This window comes from Silurus meridionalis, chromosome 21 (genome assembly GCF_014805685.1).
Source record: "Silurus meridionalis isolate SWU-2019-XX chromosome 21, ASM1480568v1, whole genome shotgun sequence".
Lineage (NCBI taxonomy): Eukaryota > Metazoa > Chordata > Actinopteri > Siluriformes > Siluridae > Silurus > Silurus meridionalis.
In genome coordinates, this window is record NC_060904.1 from 5,204,589 (window position 1) to 5,228,418 (window position 23,830).

The 23,830-nt window shown below is 36.0% G+C and overlaps 2 protein-coding genes across 2 annotated transcripts in view; both read left to right on the forward strand.

Annotated features, from left to right (window-relative positions):
• The window catches only part of kcnb2b (potassium voltage-gated channel subfamily B member 2b), a 98,144-nt gene extending 80,682 nt beyond the window's left edge, over window positions 1-17,462 (forward strand). Inside the window, exon 3 of the mRNA XM_046834173.1 lies at window positions 12,903-17,462. Within this exon, the coding sequence (XP_046690129.1) occupies window positions 12,903-14,708 (1,806 nt within the window). The 3' untranslated portion in view covers window positions 14,709-17,462. The remainder of the gene's footprint in view (window positions 1-12,902) is intronic.
• Window positions 15,680-23,616, forward strand: LOC124403650 (clumping factor B-like). Its single transcript, XM_046877349.1, has 2 exons — window positions 15,680-15,762; window positions 22,860-23,616. The coding sequence occupies exons 1-2, from the start codon at window positions 15,680-15,682 to the stop codon at window positions 23,614-23,616; spliced, it is 840 nt and encodes a 279-aa protein (XP_046733305.1).
• Window positions 23,617-23,830: the final 214 nt, after the last annotated feature.

The following is a 23,830-nucleotide window of genomic DNA, read 5'->3' on the forward strand; positions in this document are numbered from 1 at the left end:
CCTAATTGTAATACAAACCAAAAGGTTATGATCTTTAATATGAATTCTTTTTCTAGGGCTTGTTTTCATGCATTTGCCAGGTCACATGGCCATAACATTGATGTAGGTTAGGAGCTTTCTACCTTAGCTACAGCTGCAAGAAGCTGCAGTTTTATGACATGTCTTTTAAACCATCTGCCATATTGTATTGCTCTATGTTTTCAATTTGGTTTTGGTGTTAGATGATAGAAAGAACAGTAAAGCTTCTCTTCCCACAGGATATAGGGAACTTTTACCAAAATGTCAATTCTGAGGTGATATACAGTATATATATATATGTATATACACACACACACACACACACACACACACACACACACACACACACGCACACACATACACGTTATATAATATTAGCCTTAAAATTAAATACATAGTTGCACCAGTCATCTTGACCCTCAACAAAATTTATATTTCTGCTGTCCTGTGGGGAGCATTTATTTTTGCAAGCATGGTTTTGGTCCACTTGTATGCTTTGACAGTCAGTACAAATCGATACAAAGTTCTTTGGACTGATCAAATTTATCCTATAGTGAACATTTGTATCACGATGAGTGTGGTCTTTTCTAGCACTCCCCATCATCCCAGAGTGCACAAGGGCTCTTACTAAATGTATTGACAAGGATGAAATTTATGTAAATAACGTGCTATGACCCTCAATGTCACCATATTTTAAACTGACCTAGCAGCATCAAAACAGCACCTGCAGCTTAGCTCATGCTCTGTATCAGACAAAACATAAAAATAAATAAATAAAGAAAGTGCCTTTGACTATTTTTAGACTGCACTACTTAGTTAGAGTCAGTTTGTTAGCTTTGAATCATTACAGAGAGTTGCTCAAGCTGGCATTCATTAGAAAAACAATTAGCGCTAGCTTTAAATGGAGTATTAGCATTAGCATCGCTGTGTTCTCTTTCCAGTGAGGGACTTTCGAGCCTTCTGTTTTGTTTGAAGCTTTTTTCATATTGTGTGAATGGGCAGCTTTGAAGTCAAGTGTGTTGATAAGGCTCTTTTAAATTCAGCACACACACACACACACACACACACACACACACACACACACACACACACACTGCATTCTGATTCACCAAGGTTCTCTTCTTCACACTTTGCTTCTCTCATTTGCATTATTCTACTTTGCATGCTTACTCAAAGATAATAAATATTTAATGTAGACTATCTACACTAGAGCGCAATTAGCATTAAGGATGTTAAGGATGCACGTCTTAGCATCTGGCTTAGCTGGTAGGTAAACATACAAATATTAGCATCACTGCGTGAATAGAATTTAAATGTAAAGCAGTGCAGAATTCAAGTTACTTTGCAATGCATTCAAGTGAGCAGCTACCTAATCAGCAAGCTGCAAATTACAGCATACTAATTCCTGACTAGTTGTTGTAAGTTGTTGTAGGTTGTTGGCCATGTTATTACGAGCTATTCATTTCATTCGGAATTCTGGGATGAGCAACAGTTCAGTGTTAGTTAGCATTTAGATGGCTTTATTAAAGGTGAGCAGGCAATTTAGTCACATACAACAGTTACACAATACAAAATAAAACTGGGACAGAGAGAGTGGTGAGAGTGAATGAGTGTGTATGTGTATGTGTATATGTGTGTGCTTATACACCTTGTCCATACTAAGTGAGGACACTTCAGGATAATGGTAATAGGATTGAACTTCTATCTTTAGTAAGGACACAAAAAGGTTAGAAGCAGTTAGTCAATCTTCCCCAGAGGAGAAAATGTCAATGAATAATCTCTCCCCCTTCATCACGCTATAATAATAATAATAATAATAATAATAATAATTATAATTATAATAATAATAATAATTATTATTATTATTATTATAATTATAATAATTATAATAATTATAATAATAATATTATAACTCACAAATTCTGATGTCATTATGGGTATAAAAATAGCTGACAAACAGTTGGACTCCACATTCAGTGTAACTGCAAACTCACTGAATACACACTCATTATAATTTTTTTAACTATTTCACTCAAATGAACCAACTATAATTTCGACTTGAGGAATACTCTGTAAATATGAAACGACACCATTTGTGAAATGAGTACGTGGCAGTTTCCGTAATAGAATAGAAACGCATCACAAGTCGAGTGCTACATTACAAAGTTTGCCCAGTGCCTAGTGTCCAGAAAAAGCGAAGGCTGTCCTTACTGTTAGTATTAGTAATAAATGTCTCCATTTAAAAAATTTCAAAACTATAGATTATAGCATTAACTGGTGCTTGTAGAAATGAGCGCAAAGAGGTAATATTGCTGGATGAGTGAATGTTTCATTAGCCCCATCTCAAATTCTGTCATATGACTTTATTAAGAAGATATTTTAGTCTGAGAAAATGCTCTTTCTTTTTCTCTCTTACTCTCTCTCTCTTGCTCTCATTAGCATTTTATAAACAGTGCTACATCAGTATGATGTAAACACCCTGTCAAGGTTTTTAGTTTACGAGGTGCCTAAAGCACTGAGACACAGCAAATTACAGACTGTGGAGCTCTAATAAATACATTCATCTGTGCGAACACCTAAAGTGTACACTATTGTGACTGTTGATTCAATAGAGAGCTACATACACACAAGCGCATTGCCAAAGGTTTGAACCATACACATCCCATGCAACAAATGCATCAGGGAAAACTCCTGTAAATCTGATTTGACTCATTTTATGGCTGTTCATTTATATAAACAAAAAAGCTTTAGCATGTAATTGTGCCCATGTTGAACAATTGCACTATATCCTGATTTGGTCACTTTTTAAATAATACCCATCTGTGTTTAGCGTCACAAATGCACCTTATACAATATTATTTGTAATATATATGCACCTTTGCACTTCTATAATACGATTATTATATATATATATATATATATATATATATATATATATATATATATATATATATATATATATATATATATATATATATATATTTGTATATTTATTTTTTAGATTAGATTTATTTATACACCTTACTATTTGCACTTATGGTTAGATGCTAATAGCATTTCATTGGCCCGGTACTTGTACTCTTCACAATGACAATAACTTTGAATCTAATCTAATCTAATCTAATCTAATCTAATCTAATCTAATCTAGTCTCTAATAGAGATATAGAAGGTTCACTGTGAAAATATAACATAATTATTAATATTGTTTATAATATTTTTAGACTTTTTTTTTTACTAATTTCAAGCTCGCTTATTGGCAGGTAATGATGCTTATTGTAATGCATTAATTCCTAGACAGAAGCAAAATTTCTTTCTGACCAAAAAAATGGAAGAAATACCAAGTTGGATTGCAGTGGTGCATAATTCAGAGACTTGTTGCAACCGAGCTGAATACAGCTTTTTGGTTTAGTTCAGATAATTGTTCTGGAATTACACTGTGTGGTACTTAAAATAGCTTCCTGTAAAATTGACCATCAGGAAAACAGACAACGTGGATGGGTCATCTTCTGAATATCATGCTGACGGCAGCAAAGGTTTTAACCTTCACATAATACTTTACTCCCTTCACTGTAAGCTTGCCATTTATAGGAGATTATATAAAAAAGGATTCATAATTAATGTGATGGTCAAAAGAACTACATAGTTCAAGTCAAGAGAAAGATCAAAAAAAGGAGAGAGTGCACTCTAGTGACAAAATGGATGACATACAATTGGGATGGATATATAGATACATATACACATAAATATAAACATACATACATACATACCCAATTACCTTGTACGTCTTCATCTTTTACTTGCAACATTCTTTTACTTTTCTTACTGTATTACACATGGTGCGGCTTTACCCCAAACACAGCAGCTTATAATCTTCCACTGTACACTACCTACTTGTCTTTAGATTTTACTGCACAAGTGCTAGGTTTTTGAAGGTGAAAAAAAAAGGCAGGGAGAAAGAGAGAAAGAGAGAGCGAGAGAGAGAGAGAGAGAGAGAGAGAGAGAGAGAGAGAGAGAGAGAAAGAAATTAGATAAGATAGACTGGATAAAAAGGTGTCAATTTGTTCATCTTTAAGATTTCTTATCCCACACAGAAGGAGATAGTGTTTTAAAGGATGTGTAACATTTTCAACACATAGCCAGGACTGAAAAAAGAAATGCACTGAGAAATCACAATTAAATGGAAATATAGTGGAGGTATAGATAATGTGTGAGTGGATGTATAGATAACGTTGAGCTGTGATTATGGATCATGTGAAAGTGGATGTATAGAAAATGTGCAAGTGAATGGTGGATGTCTTTCACAGCCAGACCTTCAGTGGTGTCCTACCTAAATCAATCCACCTCTTACTACACCATTATGATGCCACGGCTATAGAAACTATTAATATTATACAGCAATGCAGTATAACAGACCACTGCATCATAGACAGGTATCTCATACAATGAAAACGAATGCCACTACTAAAGCAAGAAAATCAATAAACACAATTCAACAAGTCTCCTTTCATTGCAGCCACAGCTGCTGCACCTGCATGCATCATTAAAAGCATCAATATCAACCTCATTAAATACCCTGGGATTTTTTACTATGCATTATTGTTCTCCTGGGAATTTAAAATGAAGGCAAATTGTGTTTTTGTGAAATTCTATGGGAAAGAAAACACAAAAGTATGAATGGCTCATGAATATGCTCATTTAGGTACACACCCCTCTTTCTGGACACATGCCTTACTTGCATCTTGCACTAATATACCTTATATACAGCCTGTCTAATATTTACTTAGTGTACTTGCTTATCTATCTATCTATCTATCTATCTATCTATCTATCTATCTATCTATCTATCTATCTATCTATCTATCTATCTATCTATCTATCTATCTATCTATCTATCTATCTATCTATCTATCTATCTATCTATCTGTGAAAGGTGTAACAACTGTTACAATCTGAAAATAATGTGGACGTGGAACTGAAGATAATGTGGAAGTATAATAATGTGGAAGTGGAGTTGTAGATAATGTGAGAGTGTAAGCATGGATAATGTTTAGTGGAGGTGTAGATAATGTGGAAGTATAGATAGCATGGTGGTGCAAGAGTAGGTAATGTGGAAGTGTAGATAATGTGGAGGTGCAATTAAAGATCATGTGGAAGTGTAATTGACGAGAATGTGGAAGTGGAAGTAAAGATAAAGTAGAGGTGTAGTAAAAAAAGTGTCCATTTAACAATCTTCTTCTTCATCTGCTCCCATTAGGGGTCACCACAACAGATCATCCGTTTCCATACTACTCTGTCCTCTACATCCGCCTCTTTCAAACGAAGTACCTGCATGTCTTTCTTTACCACATCCATGAACCTCCTTTTTGGCCTTCCTCTTTTCCTCCTTCCTGGTGGCTCCATCCTCATAATTTTCCTACCGATATACCCAATGTCTCTCTTCTGCACATGTCCAAATCATCTCAATGTCCTACATGCGCTGTCCCTCTAATAAACTTGTTTCTAATCCTGTCCATCGTCGTCACTCCCAACAAATACCTTAACATCCTCAACTCTGCTACATCCATTTCCACCTCCTGTTTTTTAGTTTTATACCCATAATGACTGTACTTTGTCTTACTGCTACTGACTTTCATTCCCCTTCTCTCCAGCATGTACCTTCACCTCTCCAGGCTTTTCTTAACCTGCTCCATACTCTCACCACAAATCACAATATCATCCGCAAACATCATAGTCCATGGAGACTCCTGTCTGATCTCATTCGTCAACCTGTCCATCACCAATGCAAACTGAAAAGGGCTCAGAACTGATCCTTGATGCAGTCCAACCTCCACCTTGAACCAGTCTGTCGTTCCTACTGCACACTTCACTGCTGTCACACTGTCCTCATACATGTCCTACACCAAACTCACATACTTCTCTGCGACACCTGACTTCTTCATACAATACAAAGTATCCATTCAACAATATGTTCCTACATCTAAAATAGCTAAAAAAAATTGACCATTATTTTGATCCAATGAGTAAATTTTTGCACCACAAACATCAGTAACAGGTGTAACATGTCACTGCTGCAGAATATTTGTATCATATCATGAGATATCATGTCCATGAATTATATCTAAATAATATCTATTGAAATGAATGTCTTTTTGCTGTGGTTTGAATGACTTTAGAGTGTAACCTCTAGAATGCAACACAAGGCAAGAGTGCTTGAATGTAGAAGTCACACACTAGTGTACAATAACAGTGAGCACTTACAATTACATTTACGTTTATATTCAAGCATATCTAAGCAAAAGCAGTGCATGTGAGCATAACACACCAGCAAGCAACAGACCTAAAGAGTCCGTTTTTAAGATTTTATACAAGGCACACACACACACACACACACACACACACACACACACGCACACACGCACACACACACAAGGGAAAGAAAAATGGCCTGATCCACACCACCCGCTGTCTGTCAACCTTGAGTGAATATTGATTGTGTATAAATTAGAGTGAGAAATGAACTTAAATTGATATTGATTAGGCATGCACTTGCATTCCAAAGTCGACCACTATAGCATCATCACTTGTGCCAAAAATAATGAGTATTTTTTTTGCTGATATGTAAAATAATTTTCAACTATTTCTTTGTCTGTCCAGTACAGCAGACTTATTATTAAAATAAATAAGCAAAACATTTCTGCAACTAGCTAAAACACTTGCAGTTTAGTAATCATGTTAGTCACACACTAGCAGCTAGGAACAATTATTACAGTATATATATGTTAAGTGAAACTGTACACATTTTTTTTAGTACAGGGCTTTTGGTTGCAAAGTCCAGCTTCAAATATTTATTTTATAAGGAGAAAATCTTGACAATTCCACATATTGAGTGAATGAATGGAGGATTGATGGGATGCTTTAGAAAATTAAATATAACACACACACACACACACACACACACACACACACACACACACACACACACACACACACACACACACGCTTATATACACATCTATTTAATTTATTGTTTCCATTTATTTAATTTAATTTAATTATTTAAATGTATTTAATATAATAAAAAAGTGTATTTCATTAATTTGATTTATTAAATTTTATTTTTATAAAATATAATAAAATATTATTTCATATATTATTTAACCAAGCAAGCAGTTGCTGGAGTAGCTATGCTACTTTAGAACATTCAGTTCTCCTGAAGCCACACGCAAATAGTGTAACATCAGAGCTTTGTGTGTTTTCACTGGCTGCATCTCCTCTCAGTCCCCATACAATTTGACTCCTTTCAAGCCTGAAGTTGTGATTTGATGACATTTGTACATTCAAAATTCTCACAAATTCTACCCTGGCATTCCCAAAAACAATGCAATCTTATCATATAGCCATTTTCTGTCATGACTCAGTACTAATGTGTCCAAATTTTCAACAAAAATTTCTATGCAGTCAAGCTTCAACACAAAAAAATAGCTTTCTTTCTCAGATTCAATAACATTTTTCACCATGACCTTTCTCTTCTCTTGGATTTGGCCTTCAAAGCAAATAGCTAACCACTGATCCATAAAACATCGAACCCAGAAAGACCAACACATCTGAGCAGCCAAATCTCATTCCACTCTTGTTATAAATATTGTAGTGGTGCACTGAGTGGAAAAGCCAAAAGAGTAAAATCTGTGGTTTCACTTAAAAGCATTTAATAGATAATTCCAGAAACAGAGTATAACTTTTATAATTTAAATTGTAACGCAGTTACATGGTGCATTCTTGTGTGGTCATTAATAATCCCTTTTTGTCAAGCATGTTTATGCTGTATAAGCTAAGCTTCTACATTATTTCTCCAGAGTGACTTATTTAGGGTCTTAAGAGTTAAGGGCCTTGGTCAGTGCTCCAGCAAGAACAGCTTGATGTTGCTGGGATTTGAACTCCAATCACAACCTTTCAACCACAAGTCCAACATCTGAACTAATGAGCTACCTAGCCATTATTCTCCATGTTATTTAGCATAATAATTGCCTCAAAGGTCCATTATCAAACGTTTGTTTCATGCATCTGCTGGCGTGCTTGGCCCTTACCCGTCAGCTATACAGTATGTTGGTCCTTCTCTATGCAGCATTGTGATGTGTAAGAGCTCAGCTATGCTTCGATTTTAGTATTGAAGCACACATTCAGTACTGTATGTGACCTACTCGAAGGATGAGCCAGTAAATTTGCATCTTCAGTGTGTATGCATCTATCATCCTATGAAGCAGATATGGTTACTTAGGTGATGTATTTTGGTATTTGTACTTGCGTAACAGTTACAGATGAATTGCTGAAGCTATATACACTTCACTCTAAACATAGCAGCTGAAATAGTTTCATGGATGAGCTTATAAGCTTTTGAATATAGTTTCAACTTCTCATAACCCTGACATGTATGAAAACGCATTTATTTAGTGGCACCTAAAGTTCAAGTTTTTGTTTTTATGCTTCGTCAATGTTTTTTCATTCCTGTGTGTAAACATAAACTTAATAGAAATCCATAGATATTACACAATCGCATTTAGTGGAAGTTCATTTGACCACCTGAGAGTTCCAGAAGAGAAGAGTCTTGAAACATGTCTTCTTTGTAACTTGAGAAATGGTGTTGTGTTTGCAGTCGAGTAGTGGCTGAGGATCAGATAGAGTGTGGTGCAGTGTGAGGTGGAATAAGTCCTCAGAGGTGGAATGGTGCTGGTCTATTTTTTTATTTTCTTTTTTTGTACACCAGCATTTGTGTAGGCAGCTACAGGAAGCCTAGATGAAAGAACGTAGCAGAGAATGTATAATCTATAAAGCAGCAGGCAATTTATTTACTGGACATTTATTCAGGAAAGGGAATGTCTCCTCTGTGTTCCATTGACATGGTTCACTATTGTAATTTGATTTCATGATTAATTGATGATGTTGTGTGGGAGAGTTTGCCTGAACTTCCCTCTCATTAACTCCTTTTATTACTTTTTCGAACTCAATTATAGCCTGGTAATTTCCTAACTTCCTTCATATATTTATTCCAATTTGTTAATTAAACACTCATTACTTCTTGAACTTCTTTTTTTGAATACTTTTATAACTCTATTTATACCTAATTGTTTATTAAGATGGTGGAAATTGGAAATTTTATTTCACTATTTTATTTCTTTACTTATTGCTTGACTATACTTTGCAATACTTTCTCTAGTAATCACCGTTACTTTTTATTTAATTTACATTTATTTTAAAGCTGTATAACTTTCAGATTTTTCTCTTTATTTTATCTAACCATATTTCTTATCTAGGTGTAAATTCACTTTATCACCTTTTCATTCTTTAACTTTGCTCCTTTAACTCACATTAATGTCTCTGTTGCGGCTGGATCGAAATCCTAATGCGCTTCCTTTTAGCTTTCTGTTTTTTTCTCTACACCCTAATATTCCTGCACTTAGAGGTTCTCATAAACCACATTCCTGCATGAACGCAGAGCTGCAGTGGATATCGATAATGCAATGTGCGAATACTAACAGGTTTGATCTAAGTAGCACTCACCACTGCACTAAGCAGCACCCATTTGTTTGTAATGAAATGTGGGACAGTAGAGGGTTTTTATAAAAAAAATTATACACTATCTCTTTTTAAAAGGATCTACTCTGAACATTAGTGTGGTTATAGAAAGTTTTTTTGCATCTGCATCCTTTGTCAGGATTTGAGGTTTTCTTTATTATTTAGTGCATGTAGTGCTGATATAATTGAAACCCTTGTATTAGGTATAAGTAAGAAATGAATAAATATGTCCATTATAAATCTGGGAAAGTTTTTGAATAAGTTATTTCAAGGTTAGGGAGCTATGAATTAGGATACAATCTGTGTCAGATTACTATTCACGTTCTCCTTGTGGCCCTATGGGTTTTCTTTAGGCTTTTTGCATTCCTTTCACCTCCAAAGCATTTGGAGTATGTTAGTTGGTTGATTAGCTATGATAAATTGCTTTAGGTTCGAATGAATGTGTAAATGAGTGGAGCGTATGCATTGTGAATTCCTGCCTCGCATTCATTTAGCATTCTTTACCTCCAGATCCAGGATATAGCAGTTACTAAAGATTAATGATTATATGAATATATTAAGGCAGCTCGTAAACATAGAGCAGACAGAGGCTGAAAGTTATATATATTTTTTTGCACTTGGTGAGTTACACTTGGAGTTTATTTTTTGCCAGGTGCACTGTGCCACCAGAAATGTTCAGAACGCAGCATGAGTCACCACTCATGTGGAAACAAAACAGCGGAGGAATGTCCCACTTTGCTGCTTGTGCCTCACCGCCTCAGGGATAAAACAGAAACCCTGAACTTTTTCGAATTGCTGGGGAGAGGGTCAGACTTATTGTGAAGGTTACAACAAGCTTTGCATACAGAAGTTTTTTGGCTTTAAAAAGAAATGGACTTTGAACTAGAAATTCATCTTATCCATAGTTCCTCTAGCAGAAATGTACATACAGTTCCTGAGATCCAAAAAAAAATTGCTCTGTACAGGAAACAGAGTTACATAGAGGATGGGTTCCTCTTTTGAGGATGGTTCTTCTCAATGTTTCGTCCTCATACCATCTAATGGAGTTTTTCCTTTCCGCAGTTGCCCCATGCTTGCTCATCGGGGATAAATACATATAAATTTCATTATAAATGAATTTTCTTCTATAATTCTATAATTACATTCTGTAAAGCTGCTCTGAGATAATGTCCATTGTGAAAAGCACTATAGAAATAAACTTGAATTGAACTGAATAGCACAAAGCAGTTTCTCTCACTCTTTTAAGGGAACAATATCCTTATAATATTGTTGATGTGGACAGTTAGGCTGGTCCTCCATGAGAAAAGCAAAATGTATACCCCCCCTAAGGAACACTAATTAAAGATATAATGTTCTTTAGTGTATATTTAGTGAGTAACAAATAAAGTTGATAGTGCCATGTTACTTTGACAGTGGGTTTAGGTGTGAAAGGGGTGAGGTTTTCTTGGGGAAAATAAGCTAAGGTGTAGAGATAGAGAGCATAAGGAAAGATGAAGCAGTGGATTAGGGATAACTCTTATATGACGTGGGTTATGATTAAAAAAATAACCCTGAGAATTCTGTAATAAAGAATCTCTAAACAGAGAGAGCTCATTTGGTTTATATATGTCAGTGAATGCTACATTAATATTATTATTAATATTCTTATCATTATTATTTTCTTACTATCATTTTTTTTCTTATATAGAGACACACCTAATGTATGGGCAAGAGTATATAAACACCTGTAGAGATGAAGTTTATGAACAATTTGCTCATTTTGAATGTCTATAATGTGACTCAGAAGAACGAGTAGTCTCAAAAATTGATTCGTTCATTTTCTACTGAACACGCATGAGAAAAGCACCACAAAATCTCTGTAAGTTATGAATAGGAAACAGAATTGAGTAGTTAACCTCTTGACTGTTCTAGTCTGAGTCGTTCCTTCTTTTATCACGTGACTCCTATATACGCTATGCAGTTCATTATACGGGAAACCGAATTGAGAAGTCCTCTGGTCCGAGTCGTTTGTCCTTTTGTCACGTGACTCCTATATATATACGTTTTGAAAGTGATTAAAGGATTAAAGGAAACAAAATGTCACTAAAATGATCCGATCTTCCCATCAGTAGAGACCTGACCATTACACATACATGCTGTTGTTTCCCAAACTGTTGCCATAAGTATGGAAGCACACAATTGTACATAATGTCTTTGTAAGCTGTAACTTTAAAATTTACCTTCAATTGAACATAGAGGTCTATTATAATGCTTTTGTATACTAAACAAAGTTCATGAAGATATGGTTTGTTAAGGTTGTATTGGAAGAACTCAGGTGTCTGGCACAGAGCCCTGACTAATAATGCTCTTATGCCTGAATTCACTCAAATCACCATAACCATGCTTCATTATCTAGTGGAAAGCTTTCTCAGAATAATAGACATTCATTCAATAACAAAAAGGGGATGATTAAAAAGCAAATGTAGTTTCTTCATGCCATATGATATAGATTTGGTCAGAAATGTAAACACAATTCTAAACCAATGCTACTATACATGTAACAAGCACAACCAGGAGTTCATATACAAATGTTTACCACAGCTAAAGGGAATATGCAATAACAATACAATGCATACACATTGTAGCATTCTGTACACTGCCAGTGCTTTTTGGTCTTTGTATTGTAATTAGCTTGTAGTTAACCCAAACTGAAATTTCATTTTCATGCCTTGTGTAAAGGAATTCAGTCTGACCACAGGAAATCAAGCATTAATGTAGGGGCATCGTGCTGGCCAAAAATCAATATTTGCAAAGAAAAAACTAATGATTTACATCAGATAGTTTGCCCGCAGCCATTTCACCCACTGAGAGTCACACAGATTGTAAGAATGTAAAAATAATAACCTAATCATGTACTGCCCAACTCCAGAACACTGTCCAAAAACACTCCAAATAAGACAAACATTACATATCTTCAGCCTTGCATTTAAACAAAGATATTCTTATTATTTATTGCAGCTCTTACATAGTGGCTACTTAATTTCTTTAAACCCTCTGGCAGTTTTAATGGTTTAATCAGAAGTTGGTTTTGAATAGACTCATACTTCATCATTAAGATGGAAGCAGTAATAAAGGAAGTATGTAGGATGTAGGAAGTGGTTTTACAAGTATAGATCTAATACACATTAATCACTAAGGGGATTGCGGTGCTTGGGTCTTTTACTGTAATAATGTAATAATAAAAACACTACAGTCACTATGATTAGTGATAGTACAGTTTTATACTATGTAACTCAATACAGCTTTTTCTCTCTCTCTTTCTCTCTCTCTGCAGATCTTGGCAATTATCTCCATTCTCTTTATCATCCTGTCCACCATCGCCTTGTCCCTGAACACGTTACCTGAGCTCCAGGTTACAGATGAGTTTGGTCAGGCAAATGACAACCCTCAGCTGGCACACATCGAGGCTGTATGCATCGCCTGGTTCACAATGGAGTACCTGCTGCGCTTCCTGTCTTCACCCAACAAGTGGAAATTCTTCAAAGGACCTTTAAATGTAATCGACTTGTTAGCCATCTTACCTTACTACGTCACTATATTCCTGACTGAGTCCAACAAGAGTGTTCTGCAGTTCCAGAATGTGCGACGTGTGGTGCAGATTTTCCGCATCATGAGAATCTTGAGGATCCTTAAGCTGGCAAGGCATTCGACCGGGCTCCAGTCACTTGGCTTTACGCTCAGACGGAGCTATAACGAGCTCGGTTTGCTTATACTGTTTTTAGCAATGGGAATTATGATATTCTCAAGCTTGGTCTTTTTTGCAGAGAAAGACGAAGATGCAACAAAATTCACAAGTATACCAGCTTCATTTTGGTGGGCCACTATCACCATGACGACTGTTGGTTATGGAGATATCTATCCACAGACACTGCTAGGTAAAATAGTCGGCGGGCTTTGTTGCATCGCAGGTGTGTTGGTGATCGCTTTGCCCATTCCCATCATCGTCAACAACTTCTCAGAGTTTTACAAGGAGCAAAAGCGCCAGGAGAAAGCCATCAAGCGACGAGAGGCCTTGGAGAGGGCAAAAAGGAACGGCAGCATTGTCTCGATGAACCTGAAAGATGCCTTTGCAAGGAGCATGGAGTTAATGGACATTGTGGTGGAGAAGAGTGAAGACAAACCTTCCTTTGATAATCACCTGTCTCCGAGCAGGTGGGGAATTTCAAAGCGTACTTCCTCCGATGCCAGTTTAATGCCGTTTGATAGAAAAAACGGCTCAAGGGAGTGTTTTAAAAGCTCAAGTCCACAGCACCTTAATGTCCAGAAACTCGAAGAAATATACAACCAGATGAGCAAGGCACGTTCCTTATCAGATCTCGACAAAAATCTGAACGATGCCGGGCCAAAGCAGAGAGCACAGACTGCTAAATCTAATCGAAAACGAAATAGACCTGCTTCAGATGTACCACATGTGACGAGCCTTGAAAGCTTTGCAAGCTGCACTGCTGAACTTAGAGAAGCCAAAAAGTCAATCCCTTCTAGTAACAAGGCAGCTCAGGTGGAGCAAAGCCCGACCGAAGTGCCTCCACTTCAGGCAGCATCCAATAAAGATGATAAGTGCTGTGTAAAAAATGGCACAAGTGTGGTGGACAACACTACATGTTTAATTCAAAGAATTAACCCAGGCTTGACAGTCAATTTTCTAGAAAGTACAGATGATGTTCCTCTAACACCTCCAAGCACTTCCTCCGCTCAGGAACTCAGCATTAGTCTTCAAGAAGACGGCGATTCACCGGAGCAAGAAAACTCTCCACTTTTTCCTGAATCTCTAATTCTGGCTAGAATGAAAGAATCAGGACTATTCCTTTCTCCAAAGCTTCCGGTCTGCGATTTCCATCCAAATGAGACTTTATCTCTCCTCGAGGAACAACAGCGAGCGTCCATGGAGGAGGACATTGCCGGCATGTCGGGTTCTTCGCCAAAATATACTGCACAAAACTGCACTCAGGACGAAGTAGGGGACAACTCGGAAGGCATAAATGAAAGCAACCAAAGTGGACACAAAGTAGAGAATCACATGTTTACGCCAGAGATTCATCTCATGCCGGGAGATGGGGATATTTCGCAAACTAGCATGTGAAACACTGTAAGATGTGAGGGAAAAACGTGTGGCATGGAGGTGTAGCAAAAAATATTTTTGCATGGCATGAAAATGAAAAGGCCATTATATTTTTTGGCATTGTTTGCAGGAAATATTGATACAAACCTCTTGGACAAAGAACCTATTTATCTTTAAAATGATCACAATCCTGCTGATTTGTACAAATTCGATGACAAACGAGGAAAAAGTGCAGTGGAACAGAACAAGCATGCATTTAAAAACTTCTCTTTACGGTGCTTAGTTTGCTGAAAGCGCTTCACTGTAAATATCCCCCGAGGACTGAATGATGCTCATAGCCACAGAGGACAAAATCCAACTTATTTATTTAAAAAACGTGCTTCTGAAGACTGAAAGGTTGCAAAACAGCAACGTACTGAAACATATCATTACACAGTAATGCAATGTGTACCATGACAGAGCTGTCGTTTTGTTGTTTTGTTTTGTTTTGTTTCTTGTTCTTTTTTTTTTTTTAAGAGTATATGACATCGATATCATTTTGACTGGTAATTTGCAATATTTCCTGATTTAATGACCAGAAATTAACTGTTACACTGGTTCATACACTTTTATAGAAGCAGATTTAATTATTTACCGGCTAGCTCTTTTTTCGATGCTACTGGCAGCTAGCATTAGTCAGGTTTTGAATGTGTATCTTGATAATGTAGTTAAACATCACTAAACATCAGCATGATGGCGTGGCAGAGTGACTCCGTACATCTCACGTGTTTTTAATTCACTTATGCTAGCTAGCTTTCTAAGTACAGCATTTTGAAAATATAGCAGCTAGTGTAACATTGAGCAGCTAATGGACGTCCTTAGGTAAACACGTGGATCCTTTTTTGTACCTAAAAGAGGTCTGAATCTAATCTTATTTCCTGTCTACTTTATTAGGAACAGCTGTACACCTGCACATTCATTTGGTTGTCCAATAATGTTGCGGCAGCATAGCCATGAAAGTTACAACTTTAGATAAAGTTCACATCAAACATCAGAATGAGGAGAAATTGAACTGTGGCATGGTTGTTGTTGCCAGGTAAGTTAGTTGAGTATTTTAAAAACGGCTGATCTCCTGGATTTTCACACAGTTTTTACACAAACTGGTGCAGAAAACTAAAAACATCCAGTGAGTACCCCAGCTCTGTTGATGAGAGAGGGACCGAGGAGAGTAGCCAGACTGTTTCAAACTGACCAAAAGTCTACACTAATATAATAACTACTCTTTACAACCGAGCAGAAAAGTGTCACAGAATGCAATGAGTTGAATCTTAATGGCTCACCCAAACAGTTTGCATTCACTTTAGTGACAGAGTCCTCTTCTTGGCTAACATGAGTGGAACATGATATACAGTAGCCTTGTATTATAGACAATTTTGTTTTATGTTGTGTGTTCTGAGATGCTTTTCTGCTCACCATGGTTGCAAAGAATGATAATCTAAAGACCACTGTTCTCTGGTTATTGGTTTTTCACACTATTGTGTGTCAATTTTAGAGATGTGTTTAGAGTGTGTTGGGTAGAAAAACCTCAGAAAGGCACTCGAACATACCTGTTTGACAACAACTGTTTTATTTTTTATCCTGATGCTTAATGTAAACATTATATCATGCTTTGATCAGTAGTTGAATGATTTTATGCACTATAATGCAGCCAAATGATTGGGTGAAAATGTACAGGTGTTCCTATACAGTGCTTGTTCTGGTCATTAAATCTTACACTTTGCTTTACATATATTTTTTTTTTTACGATAAATAATAATGATAATACTACTACTACTACTACTACTACTACTACTACTAATAATAATAATAATAATTAGGACCAAAAAGCCATATTTACAATAAATATTTTGCCTATTCTGCTGTATTGTCAAGATATAATGAGACAAAATTATGCTTCCAAAATTTTTTTATTACACTTGTGCCCCTTTTCCACCCAAAGCCAGAGCTTGTCCTGTTTCGATTTCTCTTTTTGAACCAGTTTAATGCCAAACCATGCCATTATTTGATGTCTGACATTCTTTCAGCATTTACAAATTTTATCATCTGCACAGCAAACAAATATTGCCATAGCTAAGGATCTCAAACATGCTCCGTTGTTTGTATTCATTATGTTTTGGGTAGCATCGCTTTAGCATACAATATTAGCAACGTAGCTGCCCCTCAGTTTGTTAATTGCCATTAAAGTGTTTCTTCCTCCGACCATGAATTGTGATTTCACTCACCAATTCAATCAAATATTCACATAGTCATGTACGATTTAAAGCCAACGACTTTGTTGTCATGGCAACCGAAGGTCTGGGTTAACTGTTCCAGTCTCTTTGGTTCAGTGCTGTTTTCAGTGCTAAATTGTTGACTTCCCCTCTCGACTCGCACTTTGCCAAACCTGTGTCATAAGGAAAATCTTATTTTTTTTGTTTACAGCTTCTTTTAATGGCACTATTTTGAAAACCGGTGCAAAGTCTTTTGGGAATATTTTGTTCCAAATGTCTACAGTGATGTCATCATCAGGATACACCTTCGGACACTCCTCGAACCAACTTTACTCAAGCTAACAAAGTAAAAGGAGTTTCAAAATAGCCAAAAGGACAAAGGGGATGTGGACAAAAATTGCACTGAACAGAGAATTGGAACGCTCCAGCACCGTGGAAAATATCTTTGTTTTGTTTTTTTTGTTTTTTTTTAATTGTTATATTCTTCTTCATCTTCATCATGTGGATTAAAATGGTTTAAGTCGAATTTAACCACGAATTACTTTCAAATATCCTTTTCTATTGCATCATGTTGCTTTCATTCAGATGTTGCTGTGTGTCATGTTTAACTGAACACATTTTTTGAGGCTTGTGTCAAAAAAAGTAAGATGAATTTTAAAGTGAATGGAGGGAAAGTGCAATACTGTCATACTGCAAAATTATGCAGGCCAAGAAAAAAAAATGCACTTTATTTTACAGTTTAATGTACAGGCAGACAAATACACGTGTATTTTACAAATATATATAAATATAAATATATCTTTAATATTAAAAAACAGTGTTAATACAGGACAAGAATAAGATTTTACAGCAGTGTGACTCAGATATAAATTCATCTTCCAATCAATAAATATTGCCATTTTTATTCATGTAAAATAATGATTTTCAAACGTGACAATGAACTAAAACAGCCAGAGGCGGTATATTTACTTATTTCCATGAACGAACTCTGTCGATACCTTTTTTTTTTTCTAAAGCGTTTCCTGGTTGCAGTGAAATGACGCTCACCTGTTCGTAAATAAATCGCATTGTTTATAGAAAGGCTAATCACTTATTATTTTTGGTTCATACAACACTGTACAGAAAAAAGCTAAACAAAAAAACCCTACTTTTTATAGGAATAAATCAGGTCTTTCGGTGAGAAATAACAAGAAATAATCTATGAGTTCTCAGGTTTTCTACAAAACAAATGGTACAACTGGTGTGTGTTTTTTCTTATTTACAGATAATGATGTCATTAAAAGGTACGTGTTTATGTCCTGGCAGAAAGCAGTACTTCTCACACATGCAAATATATTAACTCTGAATTATTCATCCTTAATGTTAACATGTGTCATAAATATTCATTAGCCCACCACATTGAAACACTGTATTTTACTGTATTTTAAGTATGAATATTCATCTCTTCATCTCAGGTGGACAAACTATCATCTTATCAGCTTGATCAAGTGAAAAGTGGAAAAAGAGGATGTGAAAGCACTTGGCCTGTGTTTTGCTTTGCTGAAAAAATAATATATTTTTTTGCATTTTAGAAACGTAAAAAATACATTCTGGGTGGCTTAATTTTTTTTATCTTTAAATTAAATTTTACTTAATTTTTTTTAACTGCTGGCATCACAGCATCGACTTGTGCACATGCCATGACTGTAGCATAATTTTAACACTATTACTACACAATGCTGGTAAAATGTTTGGAAACACCTAGTCTTTTATTATTTCTGAAACACATGCATGTTCCTTTTGTTTCCAAGAATTGGTCAGTGAATGACTGGAACAAAGTTCCATGAACAGATGAGTCCAAATTTGACATTTTTGGCTCTAACAGAAGAACTTATGTAAGACGGAGAACAGGAGAGAAGATGTTAGCAGACTTACATCCACAGTCAAACATAGAGGTAGAAGCGTAATGTTTTGGGGTTGGGAATGTCGTAGGTTCATATTTCAGGTGAAAGAAATACTGAACCAACATGCTACCATGCAGTTCTTTCTTGACTGTGGCTAATTGGAACCAAATTCATTGTACAACAAAGCGATGACCTGAAGCGTAAATCCAAGCATTATTTAGAGAGCAAACATTCAGCTGGAGTGTTATATATTATTAAAAATGCCTGCCCAGTCACTGCACCTTAATCCTATTGAATGAACTGGATTGAAAGATCAGAAAGAAATCTTCAGCTAATGAAGAAAACCTTTCACAAGTTTTCCAAGAGGCATCGCAAAGTATTTCAGCTGAATGTTTGGAGAAACACTGTTTCTGTTACTGTAAAAGACTACATTAGGTGTTTCCACACTTTTGACAGGCACCCTATCAGATTCAATGATCATGATTATATCATTCATCCAGAAATAACATCTCACTCTTTACTATTTTTAAATAAGTAGTTGTAGTAAGCATGGCAGTTTGGAATGCAGCTATATATTACCATGCTTTATTGGCTGACTAGAAACAGATAATTTCATTTATTTTTTTTCTCTTTTTCATATTCTGAAACATAGGGAAAAAAATTGCCACTTTGGATGTCACTTTTTTTTTTTTTTTTTTTTACTTTATTTAATTTAATTTAATTTAATTTTATATCACAGCATCTACAGTATCTGCGCATGTGCTAGGACATCAATTTACACGCTGGGCATTCAAATGAAGTAATTAAGTTTCGTGAGCAGCACATTGTCTTGTTAAATGTCATTAATCCTTCCGCAATAAAAGAAACAAAAAACAGCTTGTTTGGATCAGGTGTAATGCGTTACTAATAATATTTTACATTTTACATTTAACTCTAGCTGCATAACCCAAATGAAAACATACAATAGCTTTCCAAATGTCAAGAAGTAATAGATTTTTTTCTGGTTGTTAAATCTACAGTACATGTTCACTAGGTAACTATAAATGCTAAAAAGATAAAAAGCTAACATGTCACACTCAAGTCTAGAGCTAGCCACCCTGGTTATTGATTTTATTTTGCCTTTATATTCAGATTAAATTTGAAATTGAAATATAAGTCCTGATCATGCTAATGCTCCCATAATATTCTATACTAAACATTTCTATATAATAATTTAATGTTTTAAATCGCAGAACAATTTCTACAAAATATAAGAAGTAAACATCCATAAATAAATAGAGAATCAGATCTAAACCATGCTTTAACACCAATGCTGTCTACATAGACTGTCTTCTTTGTTGTAAAACTCAAAGACGGGAAGTGATGGCATTTTAAAGCATTCATAAAGTATAACTATAGCTACATTATATGGACACCAGTTTGCGGACACCTGAAAACAAGATTCATATGTGCTTTTTGAACATCCCATGCCACATTTAGTTCCCAAATTGCTGTTATAATAACCTCCGCTCTTCTGGGAAGATGTTCACCAGATTTTGGAGTGTGTTTGTGGAGATTTGTGCTCATTCAGTCAGAAAGTCAGGTACTGATGTAGGAGGCCTGTGGCGCAGTCAGCATTTCAAATCATCCCAAAAGTGTTTAGTAGGGTTGAGATCAGAGCTCTAAAGCAGGCAATTTAAGATCTTCCTCTCCAACCCATGCAAAGCTTATCTTCATGGAGCTAGTTTTGTGCACTGGGAAATGATCATGCTGGAACAGGTTTGGGTCTTCTAGTACAAGGGAAAAAAATATTGTGTGCCTCCAACTTGGTTGTAAAAGTTTCATGGCTGGAAAGTTAGGTGTCCTAATACTTGTGTCCATATAGTGTATATTAGATACACTTATCAAAATGATATCATTCACATCATCACGCTCGTTAGAAATGTTTAAATATGTACTAATAGTAAGCATGGCGAATCGAGACATAGCCACGTTACCATATTAATCAGAAAAGATACTATTATTAATCCTTTGCACATACTATCATAGATTAGGGTGTGATTTGGAACACAGCCCCTGGCACCTAAAAAGGACTGATGTTGGAATTTTGTATCTCTACTGCTGTAGTGTAACTGTTTCAGATTTCATCCATTATGGTATAAAAGCAAAAAAATAAAAAATAATCCCTGTATTGTATCACTACATCATTTTTAAACTCTGAGCATTTCAGTTCATGATCAAGTGTTTTTTTATTCACTGTTCCTTTTTTGGTCTTTGTTAGTTTTTATTATTCAAGAGAGAATACTACAGAACTGAAGAGCTCACTGTGATACTGTAACGTTCTATACAACATGTTCAAAATCCAACATTTTTAGTGTAAAAAAAAGTGTAAAAAAAAGAATCCAGATTTTTTTAACGATTTATTACGATGAATGGGAAAATTATGGGTTCTGTGGGGATCTGTGAGCTAATGCACGTTTTTTTTTTTTCTTTTTTTTTAATTACGACTGATTATTTTGGGAAAATTCTTAAGCCTTGATGATAAATGTTGTGCTTCTATTTTAAATGTTGGTCTGTGTAAAATCCTTTCCTTATTGGTTTCTGCCTTTTTTCGTGTAGGGAAGGATTGGTTTTGATTTTGTTTGGGTAAAGCGTTTGCTGTAGACGCTCTGTCTTTCTGCACACATCAGCATGTTGGACTCATGATCACTTTGTTATGGTACGTGTGAGTGTGTGTGTGTGTGTGTATGATGTGTGTGGACTCTTTTGTTATGTCAGAGTGCACTGTTCCTTGTTCCATTTGTCCTAAGTATATGCAGAATAAAGAATAAATATGTATATAACTCACTGTGATGTGCTCTATATATATGTGTGTGTGTGTGTGTGTGTGTGTGTCCCTTCTTGCTTAGGTCCTTCATATCGAGATATCTAAACTGACTCTTCATCACATCCTGACACTAAAACTGACTCTTCATAATGTCCTCATACTAAACCTGACTCTTCATGACAAGTAGGCTTTACTGTCATTTCAACCATATACAGTGAAGTACACAGTGAAATGAAGGACCAGGACCCCAGGACCAGGGTGCTGCAGCAAACAACATAAATTAACAAAAGGAACACAAGGAACACAGAAATACACATAACTCTAAACTAGGGGTCTTCAACTAAAATTGCTTTATGTCTAGGAAGTGAACCCTCATCGCCAGCTGAGGTCCAGACAATTATATACCTAAAAACATGAATTGATGCTTTTTGACAGACTTAGGAAATAAATGTAGACATTATTTTTATTGGACACAAAAATTCAATTCATTTTTTATTTGTATAGCAAATAAACATTGTCTTGTAAAGCCAATAAAACATTGTCTCAAAGCAGCTTTACAAAGATAATGTGGTAATAAAAAGATGTTCTTTATGTGTATGTTTGTCCCTGATGAGTGAGCCGGTGGCGACTGTGGCAGGGAAAAACTCCCCGAGATGGCATGAGGAAGAAACCTTGAGAGGAACCAGACTCAAGAGCGAACCCGTTCTCGTCTGGGTGGCAGCGAATGTCCATTTATTACAGATAAACAATGTAGAGGTGTGCAGTGATGGTGATCAGAAGCCAACTGTAGTCTTGTGTCAGTGTAGCAGACTGTGGACATTAACTACAGTCCAAATCCATCCATAAAAGATAAATAAAAAAAAGAAAAAGTGCTTTTGTTTCTGCTGAACTGAGATTACAGATCATAAGTAATGAGTGAAGCGATATCATCCAGAAACACAAACGGGCAAAAATAACTTTGGAAACATGAAAAATGCCATTGTTTTTCACTTACTGAAAGTTTGGTGCCTCGCTTTCTGCTGCCTTCACTCCACGTGCAACTGCATGCGCACGTCTGAATATAGCAACAGTGAGCATAGTAACTGTAGAAACAACCAGTAGCGCCGTAGGACCCAAATGGCTCTACTGAGTTTACCCTAATGTGCCTTATATACATTTGATTTTATTAGAAAATAGCGAGAAGGATTGTCCATATACAGTATGAAGCTGACTTTTTATTACATTCCAAAAATAGAACTGACTCTCCATCATGTTCTGGGACTAAAACAGATTTTTCATCACATCCTGACACTAAAACAGACTCTTCATCACACTCTGACACTAAAACTAACTCTTCATCACACCCTGACACTAAAACTAACTCTTCATCACACCCTGACACTAAAACAGACTCTTCATCACACTCTGACACTAAAACTAACTCTTCATCACACCCTGACACTAAAACTAACTCTTCATCACACCCTGACACTAAAACTAACTCTTCATCACACCCTGACACTAAAACAGACTCTTCATCACACCCTGACACTAAAACAGACTCTTCATCACACCCTGACACTAAAACAGACTCTTCATCACACCCTGACACTAAAACAGACTCTTCATCACACCCTGACACTAAAACAGACTCTTCATCACACCCTGACACTAAAACTAACTCTTCATCACACCCTGACACTAAAACTAACTCTTCATCACACCCTGACACTAAAACTAACTCTTCATCACACCCTGACACTAAAACTGACTCATCACCACATCCTGACACTAAAACTGACTCATCACCACATCCTGACACATCACATCCTGACACTAAAACTGACTCTTCCTCACGTCCTGACACTAAAACTGACTCATCATCATGTCCTGACAATAAAACTGATTCTTCCTCACGTCCTGACACTAAAACAGACTCTTCCACACGTCCTGACACTAAAACTGACTCTTCGTCACGTCCTGACACTAAAACTGACTCATCACAAAAGTAATTATATAAATTAAAATTTGCATAATTTATAACAAAGGTGAAATAATGCATAATGAGTCAAGTCAAGAAGCTTTTATTGTCATTTCAACCATATATAGCTGAGGCAGTACACAGTGAAATGAAAACAACGTTCCTCCTGAACCCTGGTGCTACATAAAACAACATAGAGCTACATCACAGAAAACACAGGGCTGATGACTAGTACTGGAAGTGTC

Excerpts from the sequence above, each read along its gene's own strand:
- LOC124403650 (XM_046877349.1), top strand. The coding sequence starts at position 15,680 with ATGAAAGTTACAACTTTAGATAAAGTTCACATCAAACATCAGAATGAG. Across the intron at positions 15,763-22,859 it reads GGCATGGTTGTTGTTGCCAG|AACTGACTCTCCATCATGTT; the intron begins GTAAGTTAGTTG and ends TTCCAAAAATAG.